This window comes from Mobula birostris, chromosome 24, assembly GCF_030028105.1.
Source record: "Mobula birostris isolate sMobBir1 chromosome 24, sMobBir1.hap1, whole genome shotgun sequence".
Lineage (NCBI taxonomy): Eukaryota > Metazoa > Chordata > Chondrichthyes > Myliobatiformes > Myliobatidae > Mobula > Mobula birostris.
The window spans coordinates 44,403,866-44,420,032 of NC_092393.1; the positions used below are offsets into that span (position 1 = coordinate 44,403,866).

General features: G+C 42.6%; 1 protein-coding gene across 1 annotated transcript; it reads right to left on the bottom strand.

The window, feature by feature from the left end:
- Positions 1–2,997: 2,997 nt before the first annotated feature.
- LOC140187426 (somatostatin receptor type 2-like) lies at positions 2,998–4,125 on the bottom strand. Its single transcript, XM_072242747.1, has one exon. The coding sequence runs from the start codon at positions 4,123–4,125 to the stop codon at positions 2,998–3,000; it is 1,128 nt and encodes a 375-aa protein (XP_072098848.1).
- Positions 4,126–16,167: the final 12,042 nt, after the last annotated feature.

The following is a 16,167-nucleotide window of genomic DNA, read 5'->3' on the forward strand; positions in this document are numbered from 1 at the left end:
TCAATATAATGTACTGGAACTGAGAAAAAGCTTCACTGCATCAGTGAGTTCAGTTAGAATAGAAAGGTCCTCTACTGCAGTAAATATTGTTGTCAGAATTAACTATAGATATTGCTCCAGACATAACCATTAGCAGCTATTGATGAAAGGGGACTTTTCTCAGGGCTCAACTGCACCGCAGTTTCTGGCAGCTCAAAACCAGGTTTAAAGCTACAGATTGTATAAACCAGAATGTTTTCTTTTTAATACCCTAACTGAGTGTAGAGTATGCCAATCCAACAGATAAGAGAGTTGTGTTTACCATATATGGCTGCAGTATTTACAATAGATAAAAAATTAACTCTAAGGAAGTAATAAATATGGAATAAAATGAATTTGAATAATGGAGCACCAGACATAGGAGAGCATGCTCTTAAAGGATAGAAGGATATTTAATAAATTATACAAGTAATGTCAGTATAATTTTAACTGATGATTCATATGGATCAGTGACATTGCTTGGAAAGTATTTTGAAATCTAGAGTTCAAAACCCAATAAAGTGCCTTAAAACAGCGGAATTAAAAAGCATATCCATTAGATATGTTCGAATAATTTTGATTTTGTTTATGTTCACATTAGATGAGGAAGTAGCTTAGAAAATTGAGACAAGACTTTCTAACATTGTGGGTACCATTTCTGAATTATTTTCAAAATCTTTGATTTGTTATTATGTACAGATGTTGGCTAATAATATATTTTACTACATGATAAGGATTTTTTCCTTTTTTCTTTCTTTACCGAACAGCTTTTCTTGGTAGTGGGTTTAGATTTTTTTGTATAATAAAATTATTATTTTCAATATTACGATTCAATTTAATTTACATGAATATGGGGTAATGGGACTATAAGTGTGATTTAAATATATTGTAATTGATATATAATATATATCCTCCTGAACTCTGTATCCTTTTAGGTAAGAAAGCAATAGAAATATTGAAAGGAAAATTGTGGCAGTAGATAGAAACTCCTCCTACTTAGGGCTCTAACATCAAAGTAAACCGATTTCCAATTATCTTCTTCCTTGGGGAATTCCTATTTGCAATATGAAAACTGTGATAAAGTGAGGCTTTTTTAATTTTGCAGTGATGTTATCCATTAAACAGCTCAGTCTGTGTGTTCTTGTTTGAAAGCTCACAAACACAATGTGCAGCACGAATCTCTAGCTTTGGGTTTGTATGGCGGACACCATTTAAACAGGGTGAAGTTAGAGAATAAAAGCCGCTCAAATAAGCGCATAATTTTTTGGCACTCAACACAATTTTGGTGGGCCAAAACGACCCTTAGATCTTTGGGTATTCTTGTCATGAACTAAAACAGTCAGAAGGTGAACATTTGTTTTTTTTATCTCACCACATCCACTTATTAAAGAATGTCTTGATTCATCCACAAGCTCTATACGTCACAGGCATTCAGTAATTCAGGCCTTTTCTAAACAATCACACCCACTAAAACCACATATTAGAGCACAACGGTAAATATACAAAAGCAAAAAAAAAGATTGATTATGTGTTCATGTGAAGTTAATGGAATTTTATCAGATATTAAGTTCTAATTTTTCCGTGGACGTGGACTCCTTTGACAAGTTTAGCATAGAACCCTTTCTCAATCAATCTCAATATAGTATGTGATGACATACACCTATTCTGATAATACTTTGAATTTTCCCTCGACTCTAATTAGCATATCAAGCATAACCAGCCATCCATATAACCATATAACAATTACAACACGGCCGTGCCGAACTCTTACTCTCACCCAGTCCCACCGACCTGCACTCAGCCCAAAACCCTCCATTTCTTTCCTGTCCATATATCTACCCAATTTAACTTTAAACGACAACATTCCCTTGGATGTTTGACCTGAAACATTCACTGTTTCCCTTCCCACATAGTTTGCCTGACCTGCTTTTGTTTTATTTCAGACTTCCAGCATCTGTTGTTGTGGGGGAATCTTTCAATGCCATGTAGCACCTCAAACGAAAATCTTTCCCAGAACTTACATGTTTAAAAATCCGCAGTGAGAATATGAAAAGTTGTTGTTCACGTTTTGCCATTATCTAGTTAGGAAGCGATTGAAATGGTCCACATGGGTGAGGTCACTCATTGTGAGGGCGTTAGAACTAAAACATGTTAACGCCGACAACGGCGGGTTTTGGAAATAGAACCCACACCTGGATTAAAGCAGCTAACGCCGAGCATGATAGTACAGACTAGCAAATTACTGGGCCGTAGAAAATATGTTTACAGAAGTGTTCATTTGATCAATCTGCAAACTTTTCCAATAAGTGAAGAGCCGGGGCTGTAATCCCATTGACACGCTGTGTGTGGAGCTTCCTCATAGAAAGCGAATTCGGTCGGTCCCTCGCGATTAAGTTTTCAGCCTGCCTGCTCCCCCAGAGAAGCAGGTTACCGTAATATAGATATTTCATATTATAATTAAGACGAATTAGCTGAAGCAGCCTTCATAAGCAAACGATGCTGAAACGCTTCCGAACAGCTGAATGCATACTGGACTTTCAATTGGCATTCATGATGTTTGAGCTTTAAAACACAAGGCTGTTTGCGGGACTGCGGGGCGTTTGCATCATTTGGTCTCGCAAACCGGAGTTGCAGAAAACCCGCTACGTCCTGATCCTCTCCAGTAAGCAGAATTGAGAAACCATCGGAGAATTACTTCAATTCGCCCTCAGCCGCTGTACAATCCGCACACTTACATAACGTTGACACATGGATTGAACGAATCGCGAGTGTGGCATAAGATTAAATCATATGAATTCGTAACACTGGCGGAGCCGTAAATGCGGGCTAGGGAACGGGACCCTGCGAGCCACGGGCCGGGCTTGAGGCTGGGTGGACCTCGTTGGAAACAGGACTCACCAGGAATCTCAAACCGGAGCCCTGGAGGCGTTCCCGTGGGACGGGGCTGGGACCCTCGTACGCGGCGATCCCAGCTTGGGTTTAAATGCTGGTCTGGAGGTCGTCGCCGTTCAGGAGAGTCCGCTGCGTTTCGGTGACGTCCTGCAGCCTTGACTTGTCCTGGCGGCTGTCGCTGCGGTCTACCTCGTCCAGGCCACTGACCTTCTGCAGGCACAGCACGTTCTGAAAACTCTTCTTGAAGTTGTCGGACAGAAAGGCGTAAAGGATCGGGTTGGCACAGCTGTTGGCGTACGAGAGGAGGACTATGAACTCGAAAACGCCTTTGGAGGCTTGTGTAGGCAGGACGTTCACCCCCAGCGGGACCAAGTTGAAAATGTAGAAGGGCAACCAGCAGCAGGCAAAAGCGGCCACCACGATGGAGACCATCTTGGTGACCTTCTTCTCGGATTTCTTGCGCTTGGACGATCCGACACGGATGCCCGAAGCCTTCACCTTGAATATGATCATGAGGTAACAGAGGCAGATGATGGCGAAGGGCAGGACGAAGCCCAGCACGAACGTGTAGATGGTGAAGGCGGTGTACCACATCTGGTCCTCGCTGGGGAAGATGATAGTGCAGCTGCTGTTTCGGGGGGCGTTCTGCACCACTCCCGAGTAGATCATGATGGGCAGGATGACCAGCAGCGAGATGAACCACACCGCCACGTTCACCAACTTGGCCACCCTCGGCTTGCGCCACCGCGAAGACTTGATGGGGTGAACCACGGCCAGGTAGCGGTCGACGCTCATCGCCGTCAGGCAGAAGACGCTGGTGAACTGGTTGATGCCGTCCACGGTCATCAGGATCCTGCAGCAAGCCTGACCGAAGGGCCAGTATCCCATGGCCACTTGGATGGCGATGAAGGGGAGCCCGGCCATGAAGAGCTCGTCTGCGATCGCCAGGTTGAGGATGTAGATGTTGGTGACTGTCTTCATTTTGGCGTATCGCAGGATCACATAGATGACCAGGGTGTTGCCGCTCAGTCCCACCACGCACACCACGAAATAGATGAATGGTAGGAGCACGCTGCCTCTCATGTCTAGGAAGAATGGCTTGGTGTTGTTTTGGGTGAGATTGGACTGGATGTCGGTGGAGGCATTGCTCCCCTCGTAGGCTGCTAGTATCCACTCGGGTATCGGAGAAAGCTGCGGCGATGTGTCCTGAGCCATGGCAAGTTACCCGGCTGAGCTATTCACTGACCGTTTCTACCTGAAGCAAAGACAGGTTTAGTCAGCACCGGCCACTGCAGATGCTCATCCCGCGCCGCCGCAGGGAGAGACGGGTATTGAACTTCAAAGAAAAAACCAGAAAAAGAAATCAGTCAGAGAAAAAAATTATCACGGGTTCCTGACACTAATTGTAACCGCTGCCGAACACTGAGTGTTCAGCAGGTTTACACACGGCTCGATGTAGGAAATCGATTAATACCGCTTCAACTGTTATTCCTAAATTCTTATTCATGAAAGGACATCTTGCACTCCTGACTGGGTGTCGGTGTAATTAACTCCCTGTCCGTTCTCCCTAAACAGATGATGTATATGTAAAACACCTTTACGCGACCAGAACCTTAAACTGATTCTGCCGTTTAGGAAACCTTTTTCCATTTATTTGACGAAAACCGGATTCAATTGAGTTTAAAATAAATAAATCCCCCCCCTTTTTTTAAAATATAGAAACTGCAACATGACAACAAATTATTAACAGTCACTTGCCAGGAATTTCCGGGAGCCACCTTCCTGAATCTCTTCTCTGATCAGCAGAATGGGGAGTTGGTTTCTAACCAACGCTTCACGGGCGGACGTGTCTAAGGGCGTTATAGAACCCCAGGACATTTGCAATCGGAGCAACTAGAATGGTAAAGATCTCATGAACTGCGTCTTGAGATTGAGGAGGGCTCGCTGAGAAAGATGAGAGTTGGTATAGCGAAGGTAAACCACCTGTGGTTGGTATTCACGATAGCCAGAGGGAGAAACAGGAAAATATCCTGCTTGTTAGCGATGTTTAAGACGTGACGCCACATTTAGAAGGCATACACTGGACACTGAAATACTCTCGCTCCTGATCACACTAAACCATAGACACGACCGGTACAACGGAACCAAAACACCTGTAAAAGACACTTACCGTCCCGGCGGCGGAATAAAATCAAGCGAGTCGAAATTATCTTTTTAGAAAAAACCCTAAACCGCTTAATTTCATACAGAGCCAAGGACGATACTTATATAGTCCTGTCGCATTTTATTAACACCTCTTTTGGTGTTGCCGAAGTGGATGTGGTTTATTGGAGATCTCGCTCGTTCCCAGCGAGAGTGACTGCCGGCGCCGCACTTTGCTTCCGCTGTTGGAAGCACATACGGAGCGAGAGAGAAAGAGAGATCTGTGCATGCTGCTTACAACTCATGTTAAGTGTCTCTGGCGTTTCCAACGTATTCTTCTACGTCAGGTTCGAGAGAGATAGCGGCAGTCGGGGAGCCGTAAGGAGACACAGACACACAGACAGACACACACACACACACACACACACACACACACACACACACACACACACACACACACACACACACACACACACACACACACACACACACACACACACACACACACACACACACACACACACACACACGTGGAGAAGGAGCTAAAGGGATATCATTATCCTAAAGTGACTGGTAAATGACATTGGAAGTTTAACCCCATGAAGTATCCTGATACGTATCTGGCTCTGATTCGCGATACTTCGAGCCCTGGAGTAAACGGCAACATTGTATTCCAGATTAAGGGCGGAGCACTTTTTCCCAGGAGGTGTGGGGATCTTCAGTCTAAAATTTGGGGATCGCACTGAACCGACACTTGAGAACATCTGTTCGTAGCGGTTTAGAGACTGGCAAGACTAGGGAGAGATGCAGAACGTTAGCAACTTTGATAATTGGGCGAGAAATGACAATATAGAAATGCCGGCTGGAAGTTTTAGTTTGTTGAGTTGGATGCATTTCGCGGGTGGGTGTAACAGTAAATAGGCTAAATCCCGTCTAACAATCTTGTTAACGCGTGTGCGAGATTCAAGAAGCGCTGAGGTCACAGTCTCGGGATTGAAGCGAGGAAGGAATCTCGGAAACGGGAGCTGAGAACGGTCGCCGGGCCTGGCGCGGACACGCCAATGGGAAAACCCGTCAGAGCGCAAACTGAGAGAACAGCGGGAGTGAATGGGCTTTTTTTTTGGCATTTTCTCAAACTCAAATTATTTAAAAATAAATCTCTAGTAGTACCGAACACGAGGAATTCTGCAGATGCTGGAAATTCAAGCAACACACTTCAAAGTTGCTGGTGAACGCAGCAGGCCAGGCAGCATCTCTAGGAAGAGGTACAGTCGACCTTTCGCGCCGAGACCCTTCGTCAGTAGTACCGACATATTTTTCTTTCTCGGTACGATGTAACTGGACTTTATTTGATGCTGTTGCGGATTCAACACTGCCAATTACACACCTCTGTTTGAGGAGATCGGTAGAGAACTCTTCTATTGACATAGGAATAGGTCGCGTGTCCTTTATCCCAGGATCTCCCCAAGGCTTTCACTGGCTCTATGTGCGCCTCTCGAAATGCTTCAGTTGAAGCGAAAGATAAATAACCACTGCACTTACCCGAGAAGATGCTGCCCGCATGCTGGAGACTTCGTGTTGTGAAATTAATTCAACTGTTGCTTAAGCTCATTAATAATTACTGCTTGCCTTAGTTCCTGGATTTAGAAACTGATTGGATGAGTTTCTGTCGTATTCCGGAAACGACTGGTTATCTTTGAGTCTAGCAAAGAGAAGAGGTTAACTTTGCATAGTGGTCAGTGTGACAATTTATAGCGCCAGCGACCCAGGTTCAATTCTGTACCCGGTCTGTAAGGAGTTTGTACGTTCTCCCCGTGACTGCGTGACTTGCCTCCGGGTGCTCCGGTTTCCCCCCACGTCATATGGGTGTCATTGGGCGTTACGAGCTCGGTGGGCCAGGCGCGCCTGTTAGTTACTGTGCTGTTTTTCTAAAAATAAAAAAAATATTCAGGACATGTCTGGCAATCCAGAGTAACACACATAAAATGAATGCTGGGGGAACTCAGCGGGCCAGGCAGCCTCTATGAAGAGGAATGGCAGAGGCACTTTGTCAAGTGAAGATTTGCTGCAAGGTTGCCTCAGTAAGACACCATCGTGGCATTTGTGGCAGAAATGACTTTTAACCTCTGTGCCTGGATCTTCCCTCTTCTTTAACTCCGGATCCTATTCCCAATCGATGTCTCTGTACTTTTCCCATATCCCTTTACATCCCTTCTTCACCCGTACAGTACTGACCCAGAATTCACTATAACACCGTTCTCAATTTCAATTGATAAAGCTTTCCTTTCAAAACATTTGGGATGAAAAAAAAATAGAACATGGGTGAAAGATAATCAAATCTTTTTGAAGCATTTTACTTTGACACAGGCTTCATCCTAGTTCTTGTCATCTTTCTATAAATGTTTCTTGCATTTTGTTTCATTTGAATAAAGGAAATGAAATGCTCTTAAATAAGTTCCACAAAGTTTGGCGAAATTGGCACTGGAAACAGTGTTTGCTACGTCGGTTGCTGAAGCAACTGGATATTCGGAGTACCTGCCTTTAGGAGATGCTTCAGGTGACATTGCCGAAGCAAAATAAAAGATTAACAATCCATATCACCACTGTTCGTTCTTGTAAGGGGAATATCCCACCTAGTCGCAAAAACCTGAAAAGCTGCTCTATATTCCCTCTGCAAGCAAACGGTCATTATGAGGCGTGTCTGTGTTCTGCAGAGGTTAGGCACACTGATCTGCTGATGACATGTGGCTACATCTAATGTGTTGGGGCACAATGTGCTGCTGTGCTGCAGTTCAAAGTTCAGCGGGCAAGCTGCCCTGTTGCAGTTTATAATGAAGTCTTCAACCTAAAACTTTAGTTATAGAGTCATAGCGTCATAGAGCAATACAGCTCAGAAACAGGCCCTTCAGCCCATCTAGACCATGCTGAACCGTTTAATCTGCTTACTCCCATTGACCTGCACCACAGGACCAGTGCCCTCCATATCCCGTTTTGTTTACCTTTCCACAATGCCACCTGACCTGCTGAGCGATGCCAGCATTTTTGTTTTTTTTTAATTTCAGATTTCCACTGCCAGTAGGAAGTTTTAAATTTTCCTTCTCTGACTGCCTTGTGCAATCTTTCCCCCTCACATTGGCATACTACCTACCATTCAGGGCCACAAACAGTCCTTCCAGGTGAGGCGACACTTCACCTGTGAGTCCCTTGGGGTCATATACTGTGTCTGGTGCTCCTGGTCTGGCTTCCTGTATTTCGGTGAGACCCAACGTAGACTGGGAGATTGCTTCGCCGAGCACCTATGCTCTGTCCACCAGAAAAAGCGGGATCTCCCAGTGATCACCCATTTTAATTCCACTTCCCATTCCCATTCTGATGTGTCTATCCGTGGCTTCCTCCACTGTCGTGATGAGGCCACGCTTAGGATGGAGGAACAACACCTTAAATTTTGACTGGGTAGCCTCCAACCTGATGGTATGAACATCGATTTCTCAAACTTCCAGTAGTGCCTGCCCCCCGCCTCCACCTTCACCATTCCCCATCCCTTTTTCCCTTTCCCACCATGCCTCCTTGCCCATCCATCACCTCCCTCTGGTGCTGCTCCTCCCTTTTCTTTCTTCCATGGCCTTCCGTCCTCTTCTATCAGACTCCCCCTTTCTCCAGCCCTGCCTCTCCTTCACCCATCAACTTTCCAGCTCTTTACATCATCCCCTCCCCCTTCAGGTTTCATCCCATCACCTCGTGTTTCTCTGTCCTCTCCCCCCACCTTTTAAATCTGCTCCTCAGCTTTTTTCCCTCCAGTCCTTGTTGAAAGGTCTTGGCCCGAAATGTCGACTGTACTCTTTTCCATAGATGCTGCCTGACCTGCTGAGTTCCTCCAGCATTTTGTGTGCATTACTTGGATTCCCAACATCTGCAGATTTTCTCTTGTTTGTACCTGCCCCCGTTGCCTCACAGAATTTTGTTTCTTTGAAGGTTTTATTTTGCTCTTGCAGCTGATGATCCGGTATCAAATTTCCTTGATTAATATCATACACAGTGAGATCAAAGTTCAAAGTAAATTTATTAACAAAGTATGTTAAGAATTTTAAAGTATGTGTATTAACAACCTTGAGATGAATCTCAAGGTTGTGTATAGTATACATACCTTGATAATAAGTATACTTTGAACTTGTATACTATATGTTACTGTATACTACCTCGAGGTTCATTTTCCTTCAGGCATTCACAGAAAACCAAGAAATACAATAGAATCAATGAAAAACTACCCACAAAGACTGGCACACAGTGCACAGAGGAACTACATCTTGGGTACTGGCGTCTGTAGTATCCAAGACATCTTCAAGGAGCGGTGACTCAGAAAAGCGACATCCATTATTAAGGACCCCCATCACCCAGGCCATGCCCTCTTCTCATTGTTACCATCAGGAAGGAGGTACAGAAGCCTGAAGGCACACACTCAATGATTCAGGAACAGCTTCTTCCCCTCTGCCAAATGATTCCTAAACGGACATTGAACCCATGAATATTGCCTCATTTTTTTTCAATATATATTCCTTCTGTTCATGTACTATTTTTAATCAATTTAATCTACATAGATATACTAGCTGTAAATTATCTACTTATTTTTTTCTTTCTATATTATCATGTATTGCATTGTACTACTGCTGCTAAGTTAACAAATTTCACGACACATGCTGGTGATAATAAACCAGGTTCTGATTCTGAAAACAAACGCTGCAGGTAAATAAGCATATAAATAATACTGAGAAAATAAGTTGTAAAATCCTTGAAAAGGAGTCCATAGGTAGTGGAGTCAGTTCAGTGTTAAGGTGAGTGAAGTTACCCACACTAGCACTATAGTGATAGTGATGCCCATCACTGTCTACATCTGATGGATGTAGAGCAACAGCCAGAAAATGACACTTTCAGACATTTCCATTGATGTGTGTCAGCCTGTTTTCCCATTGACAATAACTGACTGCAGCGTCTTCACATCTACCTTTTATGATTAGTCTTGAAATATCAAAAACACCGGGTACATTAAATAACTACATTAAATGCTGCTGAATTATTCACATTTGCCATTATTGGAGAATACTGGGAAGTATCAAGATTTCTTTTTAAACTGTACTGCTTGTGAAATAAAACTAAGAGCAGTTTTCCTTCAATTTGAGTGTGCTCCCTTGATGTATTTTCCCTTTGTCTTCCTGCATGAATGATAGTTTATTGGAACTAGAATAATTTACAACAACAGTTCTCTCTTTTCTCAAGCTACTACCGGATTACTTACAGACTCCTGTCCATCTCATGTCACCCCAGATGTTTTTACCTTCTCAGGCTTATTCAAATATAATTATATATTGAAGAAAGTTGTATGGCTGAGATGATTGTAGTTACCTATCTTTGGTAGCTGTGTCTTTATTTCCAAGGCATTGTTACCTAGGCCTTTAGTTCTGGTCTTCTTTAAACTCCAACCAACCAATAAGATGCTCCTTAAAATCTATATCTGTCTACAAGGCTTTGGTCATCTGTCTTTGAAACTAATTCTCTAGCCCAACATAGTATTTAATTACTGATAAGGCACTTGTTAAATGGTGTGAAATATTTCGGCATATCACAGACATTAAATAATTGGAGGCTGAACGAAAACACAAGAGATTCTGTAGATGCTGGAAATCTTGAGGAACACGCACAAAGTGCTGGAGCAGTTCAGTGGTTCAGGCAACATCCATGAAGAGGAATAAACAGTCAACATTTTGGGGTCTGACACATGGAAAGCGGAGAGGGATTTCATCAAAGCATACTTAAGTCTCTTTTAGTCCTTCTTCATAGGATCAAAAGTAAAGAACTTTACAGAAAAGGTAAGTAATCTTCTCCCTCTGTGAACAGCAATTATTTTTATATTGATTGCCTCAATTTAAAACAACAAAGCTTAAAACTGAATCTTTTTCAAAGACGCAGCATAGTGGTAATTTAGTTGCTGCTTTTATTTTTGGCAGCTGACAATCTTCTTACTATTAAAGTGAAAGGGAAGATAATTTGAAAGACCCTACCTTCTGGCTCAGAATTTTTCTCCTTATTATTAATGCCTGTCTACTGGGCATTTTCCACTGCCCTGCAATGCATAGCAAATCAAAAAAGCATGATCACCTCTAAGTACCCCCCTTGTACCTACTTAATTTGTCCTACATAACCTTCTCTGCAATCTAAAATGACCATTTTTATCTCTTTTTCCCTGTTCTGACAGACGTTCTGTGACATGGTTCATTAACGCTGTTCATTTCTCCACAGATGCTGCCTGATCCTCTGAATATTCCCAGGATTTTGCTTTTATTTCAGATTTCCAGCACTGCAGTTTTTGTGATTTTTCAAAGATGACTTTGCTGACTAAATATTTCAAGTTACTACAATCTTGAAACATGTAACTGATAACTGGAGAAATCAAAAAGTAAATTCATTGTTTGTTGCAATGATGTTTTCAAATTTAACATTAAATGATAATTAAAAATGTTGGCATCTATCCGCAACTCAAAGTAACGTGCATACTGTCAACCATATTTATCAAAAATATAAGTTCAGTCATGCAGCTATCATTAAATTTCTCCTGTAGGATCAGTAAACTGAATCATCATATCTTCCATCAATCATTCCCTCACCCTTTCTGTTAATTCTAACTTGCCATTTTGATGTATCATCTCATCTACTTTGATCATTTCAGCTTGGTATTATCTAGATTTAAAATGGACTTTCAGCATAAGGACAAACACAGTAATATTTTGCACTTTGATTTGCTATGGTAGCATTAGTTGGACTTTGAGATTATTTGTGTCTTACAGCAAAAGTTACCTGAGACATAATGACTGCACATACTCATTTGCTGATATTTAAATTCAATGTTCAAAATAAATTTCTCATCAAAGTACATATATGTCACCATGTACTACCCTGAGATCCCTTCACTGAGAATGGTTACCTTGTTGTGGTGGAGAGCCTTGTGAGATCCTGAGATTCTATGAGTAATATCATGTGGAGCTTAGCTCCTGGTAGGATCACCTATGGTAGTATAGACAAGGATGAGGTTCCAGACAAAGTGATCCAACCAAGACCACAACACTGGAGCTGGCAGAAGATGATGACATATCACAATGGCAGTGAAGGTGAAGGAAGATGGCGGCAGTGAAGGGTCGCCAGGCATCTTATACTCCATGCCACTGCACCCTGCCCTCGATCTGTCAAGGACTGTGTGGCGGATGCCCACGCATCAGCCTCCCCACATTAAACGGGCAATCTCAGGAGAACATCATACTCAAATCGAGTCATCATACTGCATCTACTACCCTGAAATTCATTTCCTTGCAGGCATTCACAGTAGAATAAAGAGATACAACAGAATCAATGAAAAACTGCACACGAAGACTGACAAAAAAATGTGCGGAAAAAGACAAACTGTGCAAAAAGCACAATAATAAATAAGTAAATAAATAATACTGAGAACGTGAGTTGTAGAGTCCTTGAAAGTGAGTCTGTAGGTTGTGGAATCAGTTCAGTGTTGAGGTGAGTGAAGTTATCCAGACGGGTTCAAAAGGTTGATGGTTGAAGGCTATTTCTGCACCTGGTGGTGTGGGATTTAAGACTCCTCTGCCTCCTTTTCTGATGGCAGCAGCGAGAAGAGAGCATGGCCTGGATGGTGGGAGTCCTTGATGATGGATGCTGCTTTCTTGTGGCAGCGCTCCTTGAGGATGTGCTCAATGGTGGGGAAGGCTTTTCCTGTGATAAACTGGGCTGCATCCACCAATTGTTTGTATAATGCACCTTATGATCAGGAACAACAATAAGGCAGATATATAGCATTTGCCGCGTCATTTATTGGCAAGGGAGCAGGTATAGAATTGTTAGCAGCAGGGCAGGATTCCAAGCACATTAACTGAATCATTTTATAATGCTTCTCTTTTTCAGTATAAATATTGTAATCTGTATGCAAACAAACAGAAAAAGAAGTGCCACAAAAACAGAAAACGCTGCAAGTCCTCAGTGCCAGCGAGGGAAGAAACTGAGCTCGATATTCTGGGTCAACAGCCCTTCACCAGACTGACAAAGTGAAAAGGCTGAAGAGAGACAGAGAGAACAGAGAAAATGCTTGCAATGGCTTGCAGACCAAAGTTGTCAAGGTAACAACTAGGTTAAAAATTGGCAGTTGAAACAAAATAAGTCAGAAACAATTTGGAACATAATAAATTGAAATAGAATGGTACGCATGGGTCTGTGCAGAGAAATAAAATGGGGAATGCTTGAAACTGTAAACTGTTATATTGTGTCTAGTCAAACATGAGTTCCAGTTCCTGAAGCTCATGGTGGTCATTGTTGGAACAGTTTAAGAGTACAAAGACAGTGAAATCAGAGTGTGACTGGGAGTGGGATGGAGAAATACAATTACAAAAATTATTACAAATACAATTACAAGCAACTGGAAGAACAGGACCAGTCAGAGGTGTTCTTCAAAATTGTCGCCAAATCCATCAAAGTAGACTCCACTACTTTGGAGAACTCAAATGCTGATTTGAGGCAAACTCCTGAGATGCACCTCAGGGGTGTGTGCTTAGCCCACCGTTCTACCTCTATATACACATGACTGTGTGGATGGGCATAGCTCAAATACCATCCATAAATTTGCTGATGGTACAAACCATTGTTGGCAAAATCTCAGATGGAGATGACAGGGCGTAGGAGTGAAATATACCAATTATGAAGTGGAGTCGCAGCAACAACCTTGCACTCAATGTCAGTAAGATGAAAGAGCTGACTTTGGACTTCAGGGAAGGTAAGACGAAGGAACACATATGGGGGGGTGGGGGGTGATTGATAAGTTCGTGGCTTAAGGTAGAAGGATCAATTTTAGAAAACCTAGCACATTTATTTTTCAACATAGTCCCCTCCTACATGTACACACTTAGTCCAGCAGTCGTGGAGCATACGGATCCCTTCTTTGTAGAAGTGGTCAACAGCAGGGGTGATTGATAAGTTCGTGGCCTAAGGTAGAAGGAGGTGGGTTATTAACTTCAAATTTTCTGCATTATCACTCAAAGAGTTGAATTGCACATGCATGCAACAAGAGCGTATTGGACCTCCAGGTGGTCCACAGCAGGGGTGATTGTTAAGTTCGTGGCCTAAGGTAGAAGGAGATGAGTTATACAGCTCTCGTTACATGCACGTGCAGTCCAACTCTTTGAGTGATTATGCAGGAAGTTTGAAGTTTCTCCTCATCTCCTTCTACTTTAGGCCATGAACTTATCAATCTCCCCTACTGTGGACCACTTCTGGAGGTCCAAGACGCCAACTTCTACCAAGAAGAGATCCATATGCTCCACGACTGCTGGACTAAGTGTGTAAATGTAGGAAAAATAAATGTGCTAGGTTTTCTAAAATTGACTCCTTCTACCTTAGGCCACGAACTTATCAATCACCCCTCATACCAATCCTTATAGAGGGATCAGAAGTGGAGAGAGTGAGCAGTTTCAAGTTCCTGGGTGTCAAGATCTGTGAGGACCTAACATGGTCCCAACATATTGATGGAGCTATAAAGAAGGCAAGACGACGACTATAATTCATTAGGAGTTTGAAGAGATTTGGTATATCAACAAAAACATTAAAAACTGTTATAGATGTACCATGGACAGCATTCTGACAGGCTGTATCACTGTCTGGTATGGGGGAGCTACTGCACAGAGCCAAAAGAAGCTGCAGAGGGTTGTAAATTTACCCAGGACATGCCCTTTTCTCATTCTTACCATCAAGAAGGAGGTACAGAAGCCTGAAGGCACACACTCAGCGATTCAGGAACAGCTTCTTCCCCTCTGCCATCTGATTCCTAAATAGACATTGAACCCATGAAAACTACCTCACTTTTTTAATATATATATATATATATATATCTCTGTTTTTGCATGATTTTTAATCTATTCAATATATACAGTACATACTGTAACTGATTTCCTTATTTATTAATTTTTACTTTTTTTTCCTTCTATGTCATGTTTTACATTGAACTGCTGCTGCTAAGTTAACAAATTTCGCGACACGTGGCAGTGATAATAAACCTGATTCTGATTCTGGCATTGTCGTGGATGAACTGCAACTACCTCACCTGGATCCCTGGATGAAGGAATGTAACAGCTTTTACATCTCCTGCAGTGTCAAGGGAAATTGTATACAATTTAAGTCAGCAAAGAGGTGTTGTTCTGCTTAAAAAACTGTAGAATGGCACAATTTTACGATAGATTTTGAGTATGATAAGATGGATTCTTCATTTCACAATCTACTTTACTGCTGTCGATCCTTTCCACACCTTGCGGTGCATTGGATGACAACCTTGCCATTTCTTTAGCTTTTGTTGTTTGTTTTAAATGAGGTTGAGATGATAACTCAACACTCAACCCAGCGTGGATGGAACACGCGCAAGGAGCCGGCCAGATTCGAACCCCGGACCATTCACCTTGAAGTCCAGCACGGATGCCACCACATTACTGGCCGGCTTAATCTACCTCGTCATTGCACCTCTATTGCCTGTCTGCACTGCACTTTCCTGGTAACTGTAAAACTTTATTCTCCATTGTGTTACTGCTTTTCCCTTGAACCACCTCCCTGTACTGAGGCGATGAAATGATCAGTATTGCCAGCATGCAAAAGGAAGTGTTTCACTCTATCTCCGTACATGTATAATATTAAACCAATTTACTAATTGCTTTGAGAAGAGGAATAATGGAGGAGATGGAAAGAATGGACCTGGAAGTTGCAGAGGGAAAGGAGCCTGTGGAATGCAGAAAGGAAAGGGGAAGAGAACATGTGTTTGGTGGGAGGACCCGATTGAAGATGGTGGAAGTTATAGAGAGAACAGAAGATGAGGCAGAAGAAAGGCAGTTCTTTTTCTGACTAGGTGGACAGGATGGATTGGGTAATGATGATGGTGTTTGGGTGATTATAGTAGGAAAGAAATTTGTCATAGCTGAAGGCCCTGACCACTGAGATAGGGGAAAGCCACAGTTTAGGAAACGTGAATTAATTATTTTCCCAAGGCAAAGTATTATTTTTGCCCCAGTTCCTTTCAGATGAGGCTAGGAT

Bases quoted from the DNA above. Each gene is read 5' to 3' on its own strand.
- LOC140187426 (XM_072242747.1), bottom strand. From the start codon at position 4,125: ATGGCTCAGGACACATCGCCGCAGCTTTCTCCGATACCCGAGTGGATA.